Genomic DNA, 16,203 nt, shown 5'->3' on the forward strand with positions numbered 1-16,203 from the left:
CGCGCTTATACAGCGGGAAAATGAGGATAGTCAAGACAAAGAAATGGGTCTGTTATTTGCATCTGCTCCTGAATGGCAAAATCTTCACATTTTCTGTGATAGGCCGAGCTCACTCAGTACGCAGACTCTGGGTGTTCATCTGTACTTGTCGCGAAATGAGCACATCCTTTTAAGAGGCACATCACTCTCATCTCAAAAGGCTTTGAGGGCTTTGTGGGGTTGTATTCCAGTTCATGCATTAAAGCCACTTGGTTATTATGCAGCTGTAGTTTCCTATTCCATGTCATTAGTTGTCTCCAAGTGAATTTAATGAGAAATTACGGCAGTTTTAGTCAGCCAAAAATAGCCTCACAAAATAATCCTCTTTAATGACCTCTGGAACTCATCTACGCTTGAGATATATGTCGATTTGATGATATGATGGCTAATACCCAAATACCATAATACATAAAACATATATTTATTGATGGATAATTACCTGAGGTGTACATTTATTTGATTCAATATCATGTCAATTTTATAGCACGTGGTACATGCTTTTGCAGTACAATGTACAGATTTCTAAGGAAGGCTTTTTAGTGGGGCTAACAACAAAACAAGAACAAATGTTATAAAATGCTTTTTGTGTATGTGTATTTACAATATACCACCTGGACTGTGTTTTGTCCTCAAGTGTTTGGTATCAAATTATTCTCAAACTGGGGGTTTCTATTGGTTGTCTGTTGCACTAAGTGTCAAAGAGACACTTTTCATAAAACATTCATTTTGTTTTATCTTAATTGGTGTGTGAATGCTCAAAAAGGGACAATCATCGATTTCACACTAATGCTCATTCTTGGTCTTTCTTTTCTTGACTTCCCTTCAGTGGCAAACATTCTGTGGAGAGAAGAAGGTATGTTTGTATTTAAACCATTTAAAATCATGTAAAATTGTATTGGTCACATACACATATTTAGCAGATGTTGTTGCGGGTGTAGCGAAATGCTTGTTTTCCTAGCTCCAGCAGTGCAGTAATATCTAACAGTACACAATGTACAGAGATCTAAAGGTAAAATAATGGAATTAAGAAATTTATAAATATTAGGATGAGCAATGTATAAACATATATACAGTACCAGTGAAGTACTACCCATTGCAGGGATTTTCTTTGATTTGACTATTTTCTACATTGTAGAATGATAGTGAAGACATCTGTGGTGGCTAATTTCTGCATTACCAAATGAGGAGAGAGACAAACTTCACACACCAATCAGAGTTATACTTAAACTACATCTTTAATGATAAGAGTTTTGCAAAAGCCCTTGACTTTCAATGATGCGCTATCTCTAATGAACCATTGAAAAGTGACTACACAAAAGTACAACAATCTTTTATAGCCAAGATTCACCCCTCTCAACGTACATGACGAACCACAGATACATAGAATGGGTCACAAGGTTAAGTTTTGTATGAAAGATATCTTTAAAACATAGCAGACAGCAACTGCTGTGTCATCAGTTTTCATTGTATAGACCAATGTCTGGTCCTCCTACTCCAAACTGGAACCGTCTCTCCCTGGTACGGTATAGAACAGAACCATTAGCTCATGTTCTCTGGAATGCTCTTTTAGGCATTATTACTCAAAGACATCGTAAATCTCCTCTGTCAGTGCTATCTCATAGAGGCCCATCCTCAGTAGAACACACACACAATAGTTAACAGAATACTCTATTCTGTCGAATATTACAACCATTATAATACAATACAAGCATTATAACATAATCTTGCAATTTTCCACGACACATCAAAACTATGAAATAATACATATGGAATCATGTAGTAACCACAAAAGTGTTAAACAAATCAAAATATATTTTTTATTTGAGATTCTTCACAGTAGCCCCCCTTTGCCTTGATGACAGCTTTGCACACCCTTGGCATTTTCTCAACCAGCTTCATGAAGGTGAGCCTTGTTAATAAAAGTTAATTTGTGGAATTTCTTTCCTTCTTAATGCGTTTGAGCCAATCAGTTGTGTTGTGACAAGATAAGGGTGGTAGACAGAAGATAGCCTAACTTGGTAAAAGATTAAATCCATATTATGGCAAGAAAAGCTCAAATAAGCAAAGAGAAATGAGAGTCCATCATTACTTTAAGACATGAAGGTCAGTCAATGTAGAAATTTCTAGAACTTTGAATGTTTCTTCAAGTGCAGTCGCAAAAACCACCAGGCACTATGAGGTAACTAGCATTCATGAGGACTGCCACAGGAAAGGAAGACCCAGAGTACCTCTGCTGCAAAGGATACATTCATTACAGTTACCAGCCTCAGAAATCGGCAATTAACTGCACCTCAGATTGCAGTCCAAATAAATGCTTCAAGTAACAGACACATCTCAACATCAACTGTTTAGAGGAGACTGTGTGAATCAGGCCTTCATGGTCGAATTGCTGCAAAGAAATCACTACTAAAGGACACCAATAAGAAGAAGAGACTTGCTTGGGCCAAAAAACACGAGCAGTGGACATTAGACTGGTGGAAATCTGTACTTTGGTCTGATGAGTCCAAATTTGAGATTTTTGTTTACAACCGCCGTGTCTTCGTGAGACACAGAATAGGTGAATGGATGATCTCCTTATGTGTCGTTCCAACTGTGAAGCATGGAGGAGGAGGTGTGGGGTTCCTTTGCTGGTGACACTGTCAGTGATTTATTTAAAATTCAAGGCACACTTAACCGGCTTGGCTACCACAGCATTCTGCAGCGATAAACCATCCCATCTGGATTGTGCTTAGTGAGACTATCATTTGTTTTTCAGCAGGACAATGACCCAAAACACACATCCAGGCTGTGTAAGGGCTACTTGACTGAGAAGGAGAGTGATGGATTGCTGCATCAGATGACCTGGCCTCCACAATCACCCGACCTCAATCCAATTGAGATGGTTTGGGATGAGTTGGACAACAGAGTGAAGGAAAAGCAGCCAACAAGTGCTCAGCATATGTATGAACTCCTGTTGGAAAAGCATTCCAGGTGACTACCTCATGAAGCTGGTTGAGAGAATGCCAAGTGTGTGCAAAGCTGTCATCAAGGCAAAGGGTGGCTACTTGAAGAATTAAAAATATTACTACATGGTTCCATATGTGTTATTTCATAGTTAATGTCTTCACTATTATTTTACATTGTAGAAAATAGTTAAAAAAAAGATAAACCCTTGAATGTGTAGGTGTGTCCAAACTTTTGACTGGTACTGTATTTATTTGGAGTGCAAATAAATGTGATGTATTGACATTATGGACAGTATGTGGATAGAATATTTAGTATATCTGTAGAATATATAGGATAGAATAGTATATATGCAGCAATAGTTGACTAGAATACAGTGTATACATATGAAATTAGTAAAACCGTATGTAAACATTATTAAAGTGACCAGTGTTCCATTATTAAAGTGACCAGTAATTCCATGTCTATGTACATAGGGCAGCAGCCTCTAAGGCGCAGGGTTAAGTAACCGGGTGGTAGCCGGCTATTGACAGTGACTTAGTTCAGGGCAGGGTAATGGGTGGATGCCAGTGATGGCTGTTTAACAGTCTGATGGCCTTGAGATAGAAGCTGTTTTTCAGTCTCTCGCTCCCAGCTTTGATACACCTGTACTGACCTCGCCTTCTGGATGATAGCGGGGTGAACAGGCAGTGCCTCATGTGATTGATGTCCTTGATAATCTTTTTGGCCTTCCTGTGACATCGGGTGCTGTAGGTTTCCTGGAGGGCAGGCAGTGTGCCCCCGGTGATGCGCTCAGCAGACCACACCACCCTCTGGAGATCCCTGCGGTTGCGGGCGGTGCAGTTGCCGTATCCGGCTGTGATACAGTCCGAATGGATGCTCTCAATGGTGCATCTGAAAAAGTTTGAGGGTCTTAGGGGTCAAGCTGAATTTCTTCAGCCTCCTGAGGTTGAAGAGGCACTGTTGCACCTTCCTCACCACACTGGGTGGATCATTTCAGATTGTCATTGATGTCTACATCAAGGAACTTGAAGCGTTTCACCTTATCCACTACGGTCCCATCGATGTGAATGGGGGCTTGCTCCCTCTGCTGTCTCTTAAAATCCACGATCAGCTCCTTCATTTGTTGACGTTGAGGGAGAGATTATTTTCCAGGCACCACTCTGCCAGGGCCCTCACCTCCTCCCTGTAGACTGTCTCGTCAGGCCTACTACTGTTGTGTCGTCTGAAAACTTGATGATTGAGTTGGAGGCATGCAGTCATGGGTGAACAGGGAGTACAGAAGGGGGCTGAGCACGTACCCTTGTGGGGCCCCTGTGTTGAGGCAGCCCATCAGGAAGTCCAGGACCCAGTTGCACAGGGTGGGGTTCAGACCCAGGGCCCTGAGCTTTTTGAACAGTGAATTACTATATCATGTTATGAAGTAGATTAAATGACATTGATTGACACAAATTCAATGGAAATGTCAAGCTGTCCTAATATGGATACTGTACATTAGTTTCTATAATGACAGTGTCTAACGAACAGTGTTAGGGAGTAGTTCCACTACATGTAATTCAACTAGTAATTTAACTACATTTTGTAGTAGCTTGGTGGTAGTTTAACTGAATTCAAATTTTCGTTGTGTTTTCAGTAATTACTTTTACTATTATAATTTTTTGCCATGTCAGCGGTGTATCTAACTACTGAAACTACCCACTAAAGTTTATGCAACCAAAGAAAATACATTTACTGCTAGTGAACAGCTAATAATATGTAATGTTTCCAGGTATATTGAAATAGCTAATTACCTCCACTGTTAAGTTTTAACCAGTGTTGTAAAGTACAGTACTAAAGTACTACTTAAGTAGTTTTTATGGGTATCTGTACTTTACTTTCCTATTTATATTTTTGACAACTTTTACTTTTACTTCACTACATTCCTAAAGAAAATAATTTACTTTTTACTCCATACACTACTTTTGGGTGTCAAAAGCCCAGCCAATCAGAGTTTTTCCCCACAAAAGGGCTTTATTGCAGACAGAAATACGCCTCAGTTTCATCAGGGTGGCTGGTCTCAGATGATCCTGCGGATGAAGAAGGCAGATGTGGATGTTCTGGGTTGGAGTGGTTTCACATGGTCTGTGGTTGTGAGGCCGGTTAGACGTACTGCCAAATTCTCTAAAACGACGTTGGAGGCGGTTTATGGTAGAGAAATGAACATTCAATTCTCTGGCAACGGCTGTGGTGGACATTCCTGCAGTCAGCATGCCAATTGCATGCTCCCTCAAAACTTGAGACATCTGTGGCATTGTGTTCTATGACACAACTGTACATTTCAGAGTGGCCTTTTATTGTCCCAAGCACAAGGTGCACCTGTGTAATGATCATGCTGTTGAATTAACTTCTTGATATGCCACACCTGTCAGGTGCCTGGATTATCTTGGCAAAGGAGAAATGCTCACTAATAGGAATGTAAACAAATTTGTGCACACAATTTGAGAAAAAATATTTTTGTGTATAAGGAAAATTTATGGGATTTATTATTTCAGCTCATGAAACATGGGACCAACACTTTATATTTTTGTTCAGTGTAGTATTTTACTGGGTGACTTTCACTTTTACTTGAGTCATTTTCTATTAAGGTATCTTTACTTTTACTCAAGTATGACAATTGAGTACTTTTTCCACCACTGGTTTTAACTGTGCTGTATGTCATGCTACATGCCAGTTGCCATAGTAGTGTGTTGTTCACCTTGTATCAAACAGTGGCGGTTCTAGACCATTTCAACTGGGGGGGCCAAGCTGGTTGTACTGTTAGAGGGGCCAGGAATATTACAACGTTATTGTTGTCATATCGTTTTCTTCACTGCATTGCAGGCATTAGCAGGCAAAAAAACATGTTCATAATACTTAGTGTTCCGTGTTGCCACTGTCTAATAACGGATGTAAAAAAAGAACGATAGCAAAAATTAGTTATGTAAAAATTATTTCATACTCCACATTTAGGGGGGCCACAAGGGGGTCCAATATTGTTGTTGCCCCCCCCCCCCCCAGAACCGCCCCTGGTAACAAACCCTGTGTCTGACTTGTAACAAGGTTGTATTTCTCACCCAGGTCTTGGAATTGCCAATATGTTCTATGTGTTTTACGAGGATGGTATCAAAGTCATCCAGCCAGTGGCATGTGAGATCCAGAGACACATAAAGCCCAGTGAGAAGCTACTGGGACTTCAGGTAAGATGCCTACCACAACAGAAACACTTCCATTTCATGTAGCATTGTGCTAGGTGTTGGGCTACTGCTAGTAGATTAGCTGTTAGCCAATTAGCATGATTAGAGTGAGGACCAACCACCCACAGTATGATTCCTTCAGGCCTTCTAACAGAAACACTTTTTCTTCTTGCTAGCTGTTAGCTAAACAGTGTTTGTATAACGATAGCTAACGCACTTTCGTACATCGCACTGTTCCGTACATTTCACCTTATTTGAGGGCCCCAAAAACGAAATACTCCCAGGTCCACTGTAATATGAATACCATTGTAAAGCACAATTTCTCCCCTTTCCAGTAAAATCAATGACGAGACCTTCATGCTGCCCGTCTCTGCATGATTGAAGAAGGCAATGGAGCTCCGCTGGGTATTTAAAAAAATGGCGGGTGGGGAAGCGAAAGCTACTGCGTGATAGTGAAATGAGGAGATATGTCGTGTGGGGAACAGTTTTTTTCACCCCATTTGTCCAACTTATCACCTCTAAAATGTAAATAAAACACTATAAAGAGTTTATATAATTTCTCATTACATACCTATTTGAAGGTTTGTGTCGTATTTGAATAGGGTTTTTAGGGCAGCGCTAAATTTATCTTCACAATTAAACTGCGGCTGCCACGGTTTTTGAGAGTCATGATGGCTCGCAGTAATTAGGCAAAAAATGTACAATTTATTGAATTAACTATTGATGAACTCACGAGTAATTAACTTTACAATCACCATTATACTCACCATTGATCATTTCTTGTTTTTTATCTGCGAGAGAAGCGCTACACCTGGTGGAAAGAGGCTGTACGGCACAGAATGAGTTTCATAATGCGTGCCGTATGTTAGGTCGTGACACGTCACAATTTAACGTACAGCTTCTGAGGGGTCAGTTTTTTCAACTTTTCCCCAATACTATTGGTCCATTACCATGTCAATCAACACTTGAATAGAAACGTAGTTCACACCCCAGATTTTGATGCCAACACAGTCGCTATAGTCCCATTTGTTTTCATTGCAGCCTGGTTTGAATGCTGCGGTTGCGCAAATGTGTCCGGATCGGGGTTAGTCACCGTAAATTAGCTTAGGAACGAATGCCTGCAGAGTCTTTGATAACTATCAACTCTTTGATAATTATTTGTGTATTTGACATTTGATCTTGCAATACTTGACATATAATATTTTATTTCGTGGAAGTAGTTGCAACTCATAATAAATAGGGCGTAGTGTACTGCAGCTTCTACACATTTTGCCATGGGGCAAAGAGAAAAATGTTAATGTTTAAAGCTAATATCCTGCAATTTTACACGTATTGCCATGGGGCAGAGAGAAGAATGTGCAGTTTTATAGCTAATCTCATGCTATTCTACACATTTTGCAATAAGGCTGGGGGGGTATGGGACCCCGGACTCTCTAGGCCCCCACACCTTGCGCGGAGGCTGTGGGGGTGTATGGTAGGTCAGTGGGCTGCAGGGGTGTATGGTAGGCCAATGGGCTGCGGGGGTCTGAGGTACGCCAGTGGGCTGCGGGGGTGTATGGTAGGTCAATGGGTTGCGGGGGTGAGAGGTACGCCAGTGGGCTGCGGGGGTGTATGGTAGGTCAATGGGCTGCGGGGGTCTGAGGTACGCCAGTGGGCTGGGGTGTATGGTAGGCCAATGGGCTGCGGGGGTGTATGGTAGGTCAATGGGCTGCGGGGGTGAGAGGTACGCCAGTGGGCTGCAGGGGTGTGTGGTACAAATATGGAGTTAATTGTCTCTCTGCTTCTCATGTATTAGATTAACTGAAAGATCATGCACTTTTGCGCTCCCAAAAGTCTCTCTCTCTCTTTCTCTCTCTCGTTGAATTGCCATTTGACGTTGAAATGGTTCTTGCTCTCTGCTGCGCCTTCACTTTTGAACCAGTGTATTATTCAAAGCAGGTCGCTGATAGATGCCTCTTACATTTACACATGTACTGAAATGGGTGCTTTCCTCCTTTTCCCCTTTCATCGATTGGACAGCTGTTATGTGCGAAGGCGCGCTATGAATGTACAACGATCAGGCCCGGGCTCCTCTGAGAGACGGTGTCTGTATTAGAATATCAATCACAGTGAACTCTATGGCAGCAGCACATGCACTGTCTACAGGGAATGTTGTGTGAGTACATTAGCTCAGAGGCTTAAGTTCATTCTGGATCCCTAGTGTAGATGAGCATTGATTGATCGTTCATGGTAACGACCCAACAATTAATTATTCTTAAGTAGTATATGGCCGTCTTACTGTGATACACGTGCCAGATGAAGAGGGGATGCAATGCTGTGAGGAATTCCTAGTACAGTGAGTAGGGAGGCGGACATATTTCCTGAGGCAGGAAGCAAGGGAGGCTACAGAACAAGGTTTTTTAGGTTGAAGGTTTGTGTTTGTTGAGTCCAAGGCTAAGGACTAGTCTTACTTGTACTACAAAATCAAATATGATCTACAGAGCACAAATTGTCCCCAGGCAGCTTGTTCGCCCGACAAGCTTCACATTATGTTTTCTATACTTCTAAATCTTTTCATTTGATCCAAGGACAATGTTGGTTGAAACTGACATGTTTTTTTCTGCTTAGCTGCCTAGGGTTTCACACATGCTCAGTTGCGACGCACTGCAGTGTTGTTTACAGGAGGGTAGAGGTAGAGTCTCTGAGGTATTCAGTCTCCAGATGGATTCTGATTTGATAGAGGCAGAAATTAGAAATCTGATTAAATCCCAGAGGTTCTAATAGTTTTGATCACAAACATGTCCATGAAAATGTATCTTCATTTATCTTGTTGACTGCCAAGTCTGTGATTGAAAGTAAATGGTCTAACAGTTACGACTGGACGACTGTGTGATAACGCTCTCGGTAGCCGATGTGAGCAAGACCTTTAAACAGGTCAACATTCACAAAGCAGCGGGGCCAGACGGATTATCAGGACTTGTACTCAAAGCATGCACGGACATGAGGTCTGGGCTTTGACTAGGCCATTCCAAGACATGTAAATGTTTCCCCTTAATCCAATCGAGTGTTGCTTTAGCAGTATGCTTAGGGTCATTATCCTGCAGGAAGGTGAACCTCCGTCCCAGTTTCAAATCTTTGGAAGACTGAAACAGGTTTCCCTCAAGAATTTCCCTGTATTTAGCGCCATCCATCATTCCTTCAATTCTGACCAGTTTCCCAGTCCCTGCTGATGACAAAATCCCCAAAGCATGATGCTGCCACCATCATGCTTCACTGTTGTTCTCGGGGTGATGAGAGGTGTTGGGTTTGCGCCAGACATAGTGTTTTCCTTGATGGCCAAACAGTTGACTAGAGTACCTTCTTCTGTATGTTTGGGGAGTCTCCCACATGCCTTTTGGCGAACACCAAATGTGTTTGCTTTTTTTTTTTCTTTAAGCAAGGGCTTTTTTTCTGGACACCCTTGTGTAAAGCCCAGCTCTGTGGAGTGTATAGCTTAAAGTGGTCCTATGCACAGTTACTTTGCAGCTCCCTCAGGGTTATCTTTGGTCTCTTTGTTGCCTCTCTGATTAATTCCCTCCTTGCCTGGTCTGTGAGTTTTCATGGGCGGCCCTCTCTTGGCAGGTTTGTTGTGGTGCCCTATTCTTTCCATTTTTTAATAACTGATTTAATGGTGCTGTGTGGGATGTTCAAAGTTTCAGATATTTTTTTATAACCCAACCCTGATCTGTTCTTCTCCACAACTCTGTCCCTGACCTGTTTGAAGAGCTCCTTGGTTTTCATGGTGCACCTTGCTTAGTGGTGTTGCAGACTCTGGGGCCTTTCAGAACAGGTGTATATATGCTGAGATCATGTGACAGATCATGTGACACTTAGATTGCACACAGGTGGACTTTAGTTAACTAATTATGTGACTTCTGAAGGTAATTGGTTGCACCAGATCTTATTTAGGGGCTTCATAGCAAAGGGGAAGAAAACATATACACGAACAACTTTTCCGGTTTTTTTTTCTTGTAATTTTTTGAAACAAGTTATTTTTTTCATTTCACTTCACCAATTTGGACTATTTTGTGTATATCCATTACATGAAATCCAAATTAAAATCCATTTAAATTACAGGTTGTAATGCAACAAAATAGGAAAAACGATAAGGGGGATGAATACTAGGCACTGTAGTCAAGGATCATATCCCCTCCACCTTAACGGCTACCCTAGACCTGCTTCAGTTTGCATACCGCCCCAACAGGTCCACAGACGACTCAATCGTCACCACACTACACACTGCCCTATCCCATCTGGACAAAAGGAATACCTATGTAAGAATGCTGTTCATTGACTACAGCTCAGCATTCAACACCATAGTACCCTCCAAGCTCATCATCAAGCTGGAGGCCCTGGGTCTCAACCTCGCCCTGTGTAATTGGGTCCTGGACTTTCTGACGGGCCGCCCCCAGGTGGTGAAAGTAGGAAACAACATCTCCACTTCGCTGACCCTCAACACTGGGGCCCCACACGGGTGCGTGCTCAGCCCCCTCCTGTACTCCCTGTTCACCAACGACTGCGTGGCCATGCACGCCTCCAACTCAATCATCCAGCTAGCAGACAACACTTCAGTAGTGGGCTTGATTACCAACAACAACGAGACAGCCTACAGGGAGGAGGTGAGGGCACTTGGAGTGTGGTGTCAGGAAAATAACCTCTCTCTCAACATCAACAAAACAAAGGAGATGATCATGGACTTCAGGAAACAGCAGAGGGAGCACCCCCCTATCCACATCAAAGGGACAGCAGTGGAGAAGGTTGAAGGTTTTAAGTTTCTCGGCGTACACATCACAGACAAACTGAAATGCTCCACCCACACAGACAGTGTGGTGAAAAAAGTGCAACAGCGCCTCTTCAACCTCAGGAGGCTGAAGAAATGTGGCTTGTCACCCAAAACCCTGACAAACTTTTACAAATGCACAATCAAGAGCATCCTGTCAGGCTGTATCATAGCCTGGTATGGCAACTGCACCGCCCTCAACTGCAAGGCTCTCCAGAGGGTGGTGCGGTCTGCACAATGCAGCACCGGGGGCAAACTACTTGCCCTCCATGACACCTACAGCACCCGATGTCACAGGAAGGCCACAAAGATCATCAAGGACATCAACCACCTGAGCCACTGCCTGTTCACACAGCTACCATCCAGAAGGCGAGGTCAGTACAGGTGCATTAAAGCTGGGACCGAGAGACTGAAAAACAGCTTCTATCTCAAGGCCATCAGACTGCTAAACACCAATCGCTAACTCAGAGAGGCTGCTGCCTACATTGAGACCCAATCACTGGCCACTCTAATAAATGGATCACTAGTCACTTTATACAATGCACTCTAAGTAATGCCACTTTAATAATGTTTACACATCTTACATTACTCATATCACATGTATATACTATACTGTATGTTATACCATCTATTGCACCTGGCCTATGTCGCTCGGCCATCGCTCATCCATATACTTACACGTACATATTCTCATTCACCCCTTTATATTTGTGTGTATTTGGTAGTTGTTTCGCTACACTCGCATTAAAATCGGCTAACCATGTGTATGTGACAAATAAAATTTGATTTGTTGTGTGTAATGGTATATTGACAAATCAACAGGACCATCTTCACCTCGCTCTGAAAGTCATCCTCTCTGCCCAGTAGTACTCACACACAAACCAACGGCCACACACACACACACACCCACTCCGCCATTCACACTCTCTGCTGGACGTCAAATCTTGGGTTTACTGAGGGGATTGGGCCCGTGGCGATGTGTGACACCTGTCAGAGAAACCCCCCTCTGTGACAGTAGGATGTGACTGCGTGGCCCAAACCGGGCCATGATGCCTCAAACAAATCCTCCCACATCCCAGAACAGAGAACAGATGCTGGGGCTGAGCTGGGCTCACAGGCCATGGGAGGGGACAGGGAGGGGACACAGGGACAGAGCAGAGGATAGAAGGACAGAGCCTGCACAGCTCAGTCCACACGTGCACAGCATGCCAAATTTAGCCAGGTTGAGGGGGGTGGATATAGGGATTGTGGTGGCTTGCACACAGGCGGTAGGGAGATGGGAGATGTTGGTTCTTGCATAACATACCAGAACACAGTAAACTGTGTGTATGTGTGTGTATTGCTGTTGTGATAAGAGAGGCTTGGACTTGGGGATGGCTGATGAAATAATTAACATTTTAGTAACTTAGCAGACGCTCTCACTCTGTTGTCCTAGCTTCAGGGGGATGAAAGAAGATAAAGATAACTTGTCATTTTTATCAATGTTGCATGATATATGTACAGTATTAACTGTGTGTGGGTGTGTGTTTGTTTTATTTTCAGGCTGAGGTTTGCCCCAAGTCAGCGGGGGAGACCGAGCAGAAGTGTGTGTGGTCATCGGCGGTCAACGTGAAGGATACATTTATTTATGTTACACAGCCAAACTTGGCCAGGGTGCTTGTGGTCGACATCACAGCTCAGAAGGCTGTCCAGGTAATTTCGGACCCCAAAAATGTAATAATCAACATTACTTTCATCTTTGGACAGGGTCTGCTGTGGAGTGTTATGCAGTAAACACAATAGCAAACCAAAAATATGGCATCCATATTAGGAAGTCCCTTAGATGTCAGACAGAACAACAATTGGCTACAAAGCAATGGCTGTAATGTTGTATTGTTATAAAAATGTGTTACTGTGCCTTTTTCATATATGTGCGCTTTCTCCTCACTCCAATGTGTCCATTTACATGGCATTCAAAGCATTTATAGAGGAAGCCTTGAGTCAAAAGGACCTTGAATATTTGTTTCACACTTTCAATGCAGATGTGTTTTTCTGTTGTTTTTAATATTGTTTCCAAACATCCTTGAAAAAAATTACAAAGTTGATGTGTCAGAGAGGGTTACGCTATTCACAATAACTGACAATAATGTAGCCCAAAAGCTAGCTATTCTGGTCAATGGAAGGACACAGCCTTTTTCACAAAGCTTCAGTTGACTCAATTCATTTTGATACAAATGCACTGTCCTTCATTTAGGAACTCAGTTCATTTTTTGTGATAAAGATTTGGGTTTCATTGTTTGAATGTCCTTTCCATAACCTGACCAAAATATGTGTGCCTTTTAAAAAAATCTTAAACCAGTGAAAGCTGGTGCCAGTGCACAGATAGGTACAATTGATTGTGTTACATGGGGCGGCAGGTAGCCTATTGGTTAGAGCGTTGGGCCAGTAACTGATAGGTTGCTGGATCGAATCCCTGAACTGACAAGGTAAAAAACAGTCGTTCTGCCCCTTAACAAGGCAGTTAACCCACTGTTCCCCAGTAAGCTGTCATTGTAAATAAGAATTTGTTCTTAACTGACTTGCCTAGTTAAATAAAGGCTATATTTTTTTTACATCTTTTACAACTAGTGTATATAACCTGACCATCAGTGGTGTAGTGGAGGGTAAATGCGCATAAAGGACGTTTACATAACTTTTTTATCTAGCATAAGTGTTTACACACCTATTGTGGAAAAATGCATTGAAAATATAGGGAATGTTACTTTATTCAGTTTAAACGTCAATCAACGTTTACCCACCTATTGTTTTACCTCTACATCATTGCTGACCATGACACCCCCCCCCCCCCCCCCCCCTAAAAAAAAGGGCAGCCTATCATTGCATGGGAATGGTTATGATGAACGAAAAGGATCCAATGTTCTCACAATAGGAGGGTGCCTTAAGCAGGTTGGGTACGTTCCGGCTTAAAAAAGGTGTGTGTGTCTCAGAGTAAAAGGACACTGCAAGGGGGCCAGAAAGTGCCCAATTTCTGCTGCAGAAGACTCCCCAGGGCCCACAGGTAGTCAGGTTGTTGCGACCGTCTCAGGCTCATTATTGGGTTACTTGGAGGTTTGACTTCATTACTTTAGATGAGCTAATGCTAATTAGCCACCTGATCATCGCTCAGCTCTACCAAGGAAAGAAAAATGGCGTTGTCTCCGTTTGTTACTCACTTTCTCTTTTCACTTTGAAAATGTAGTTGTACTTTAAATTGACTGGCTAGGTGTAGCTTTAAATTAACTTACTAGGCGTAGCTTTAAATTAACTTACGAGGTGTAGCTTTAAATTAACTTACGAGGTGTAGCTTTAAATTGACTGGCTAGGTGTAGCTTTAAATTAACTTACGAGGTGTAGCTTTAAATTAACTTACGAGGTGTAGCTTTAAATTAACTTATGAGGTGTAGCTTTAAATTGACTGGCTAGGTGTAGCTTTAAATTAAGCTACTATGTGTAGCTTTAAATTGACTGGATAGGTGTAGCTTTAAATTGACTGGCTAGGTGTATCTTTGAATAGTGTGGTGAGAAATGTCCTACATAGTTGGTACCACTGTATTGTATGCATTAAACATAAACTTTATAAAGTTATAAAGTACTTATTTCAATAAAAAAAATCAGCATACTTTATTTATTCTGTATAACTCATAGCATAGCCACTATCACAGACACAGAGTAGGTACAAGTGACTATGGATGCAGTAACACTCCTCCAGAGGCAGGAGGGGAAGAGAACAACAACATTCTGTGCACACCTGTTCCCTCTGATGACTACACCCTCAGAGATTAGCTAGGACTCAACACATCTCTCTCATATCTCCTCGTATGATAAATCCCGTCACGACGTGTTTACTCTCACTGAAATACCATACACTTTACCATGAAGCAGCCAGTTAAAATGCTCCGTTACGATTTCATAGTAGACAAAACTTGACATTACGGGAAGGACAAAAATACCATTGTGATTGTTTTGGCGTCTGCTCTAATTTCCTAAAAAGAACGACAATTATAGCTTTCTGCACCAAACTAGCGTTGTGTTGTTTTTCTCTCTGTTCTCATCGTGTGTTGGCTACTGTCAATCTTCACCCGAGTGGACGTAATGCATGGGAGCCACTCGGCTGTCACAGACATGTCTCATCCGTCGGAGCAGACTGGAACACATCATAGCCAGGTGTCAAGGAATTTATACGGATTGAAAGCAATTTCTATGTTGTTGTAGAGCAATTGCCTCTGTTACCGCTCGATTTGAAATGCTGCTCCACCTCCAAACACCTCATACATAAAAAAGGCGAGCCTCCCTTCTGTCTTGTTAAAAAGGAAAACTTGATTCTTCCTGTCAAATCCAATGCATTAGCAAGTGAGGAAAGTTTTGATATGGGCTGTGCTGACCGTCAAATATATATCTGTTCAAAAACGGTGTTGAATTGTCCTGAGTTGCTCTTAAGTGCAGTCATGGCTTCAAGTAGTTGTGCTTGTACCAAGCTGTGCTTGATTGAGCTTGCCTGGTGTAAAATTCCCAAACGTCCACCTGGCATGCCAGGAAATCTAAAGCGTGATGAGACTGATTAAGAGCTGTGCTATATGAGGTTTATTCTTGTGTGTGCTTTCAGACGGTGAGCACTGACCCTTACCCAGTGAAGCTGCACTATGACAAATCCCACGACCAGGTGTGGGTCCTCAGCTGGGGAGACATGGAGAGGAACTTCCCCACTCTGCAGGTAACTGTTTGATATCACACCAAAATACAATACATAGAGGAGTGTTGTGTTGGTTTTGATACTTTCTTGATACTAAAGTGAGCCTATATACACTGCGTGCACAATTATTAGGCAAATTGTATTCCTCGGGATTAATTTTATTATTGAACAAACACAATGCTCTCAGTCAATCCAAAATGTTATTGAACCTCAAACCTGAATGTTTAACACAGGAAAAGTGAGTTTTGTCTTTCTCAGGGAAATATATGTGTGCACAATTATTTGGCACCTATTAGTGTGCAGAATTGTTAGGCAACTAAATTACAAAAATAATTTCTCTCAACTCACTTGTTTATTCAAAATTTTTAGAGTAAGTGTAACAGATAAGTAACACAAAATGACAATTATATAAAATCTTTGGCCTTTCAATAATATTCAGTGACCAATATAGCCACCCTTATCTTCAATAACTGCCATGAGCCTTCCATCCATGGAGTCTGTCA

General features: G+C 42.1%; 1 protein-coding gene across 3 annotated transcripts in view; it reads left to right on the forward strand.

The window, feature by feature from the left end:
* Positions 1–16,203, forward strand: part of LOC106604535 (follistatin-related protein 5) — a 211,253-nt gene that overhangs the window by 178,757 nt on the left and 16,293 nt on the right. For 2 of the 3 annotated variants that reach the window (XM_014199251.3, XM_014199252.3), the window contains exons 11-14: positions 866–892; positions 6,079–6,197; positions 12,535–12,684; positions 15,614–15,721. In XM_014199251.3, the coding sequence (XP_014054726.3) occupies positions 866–892; positions 6,079–6,197; positions 12,535–12,684; positions 15,614–15,721 (404 nt within the window). The remainder of the gene's footprint in view (positions 1–865; positions 893–6,078; positions 6,198–12,534; positions 12,685–15,613; positions 15,722–16,203) is intronic. The other variant, XM_014199254.3, reaches the window with a different exon arrangement.

This window comes from Salmo salar, chromosome 05 (genome assembly GCF_965601325.2).
Source record: "Salmo salar chromosome 05, fSalSal1, whole genome shotgun sequence".
In the NCBI taxonomy this organism is placed as follows: Eukaryota; Metazoa; Chordata; class Actinopteri; order Salmoniformes; family Salmonidae; genus Salmo; species Salmo salar.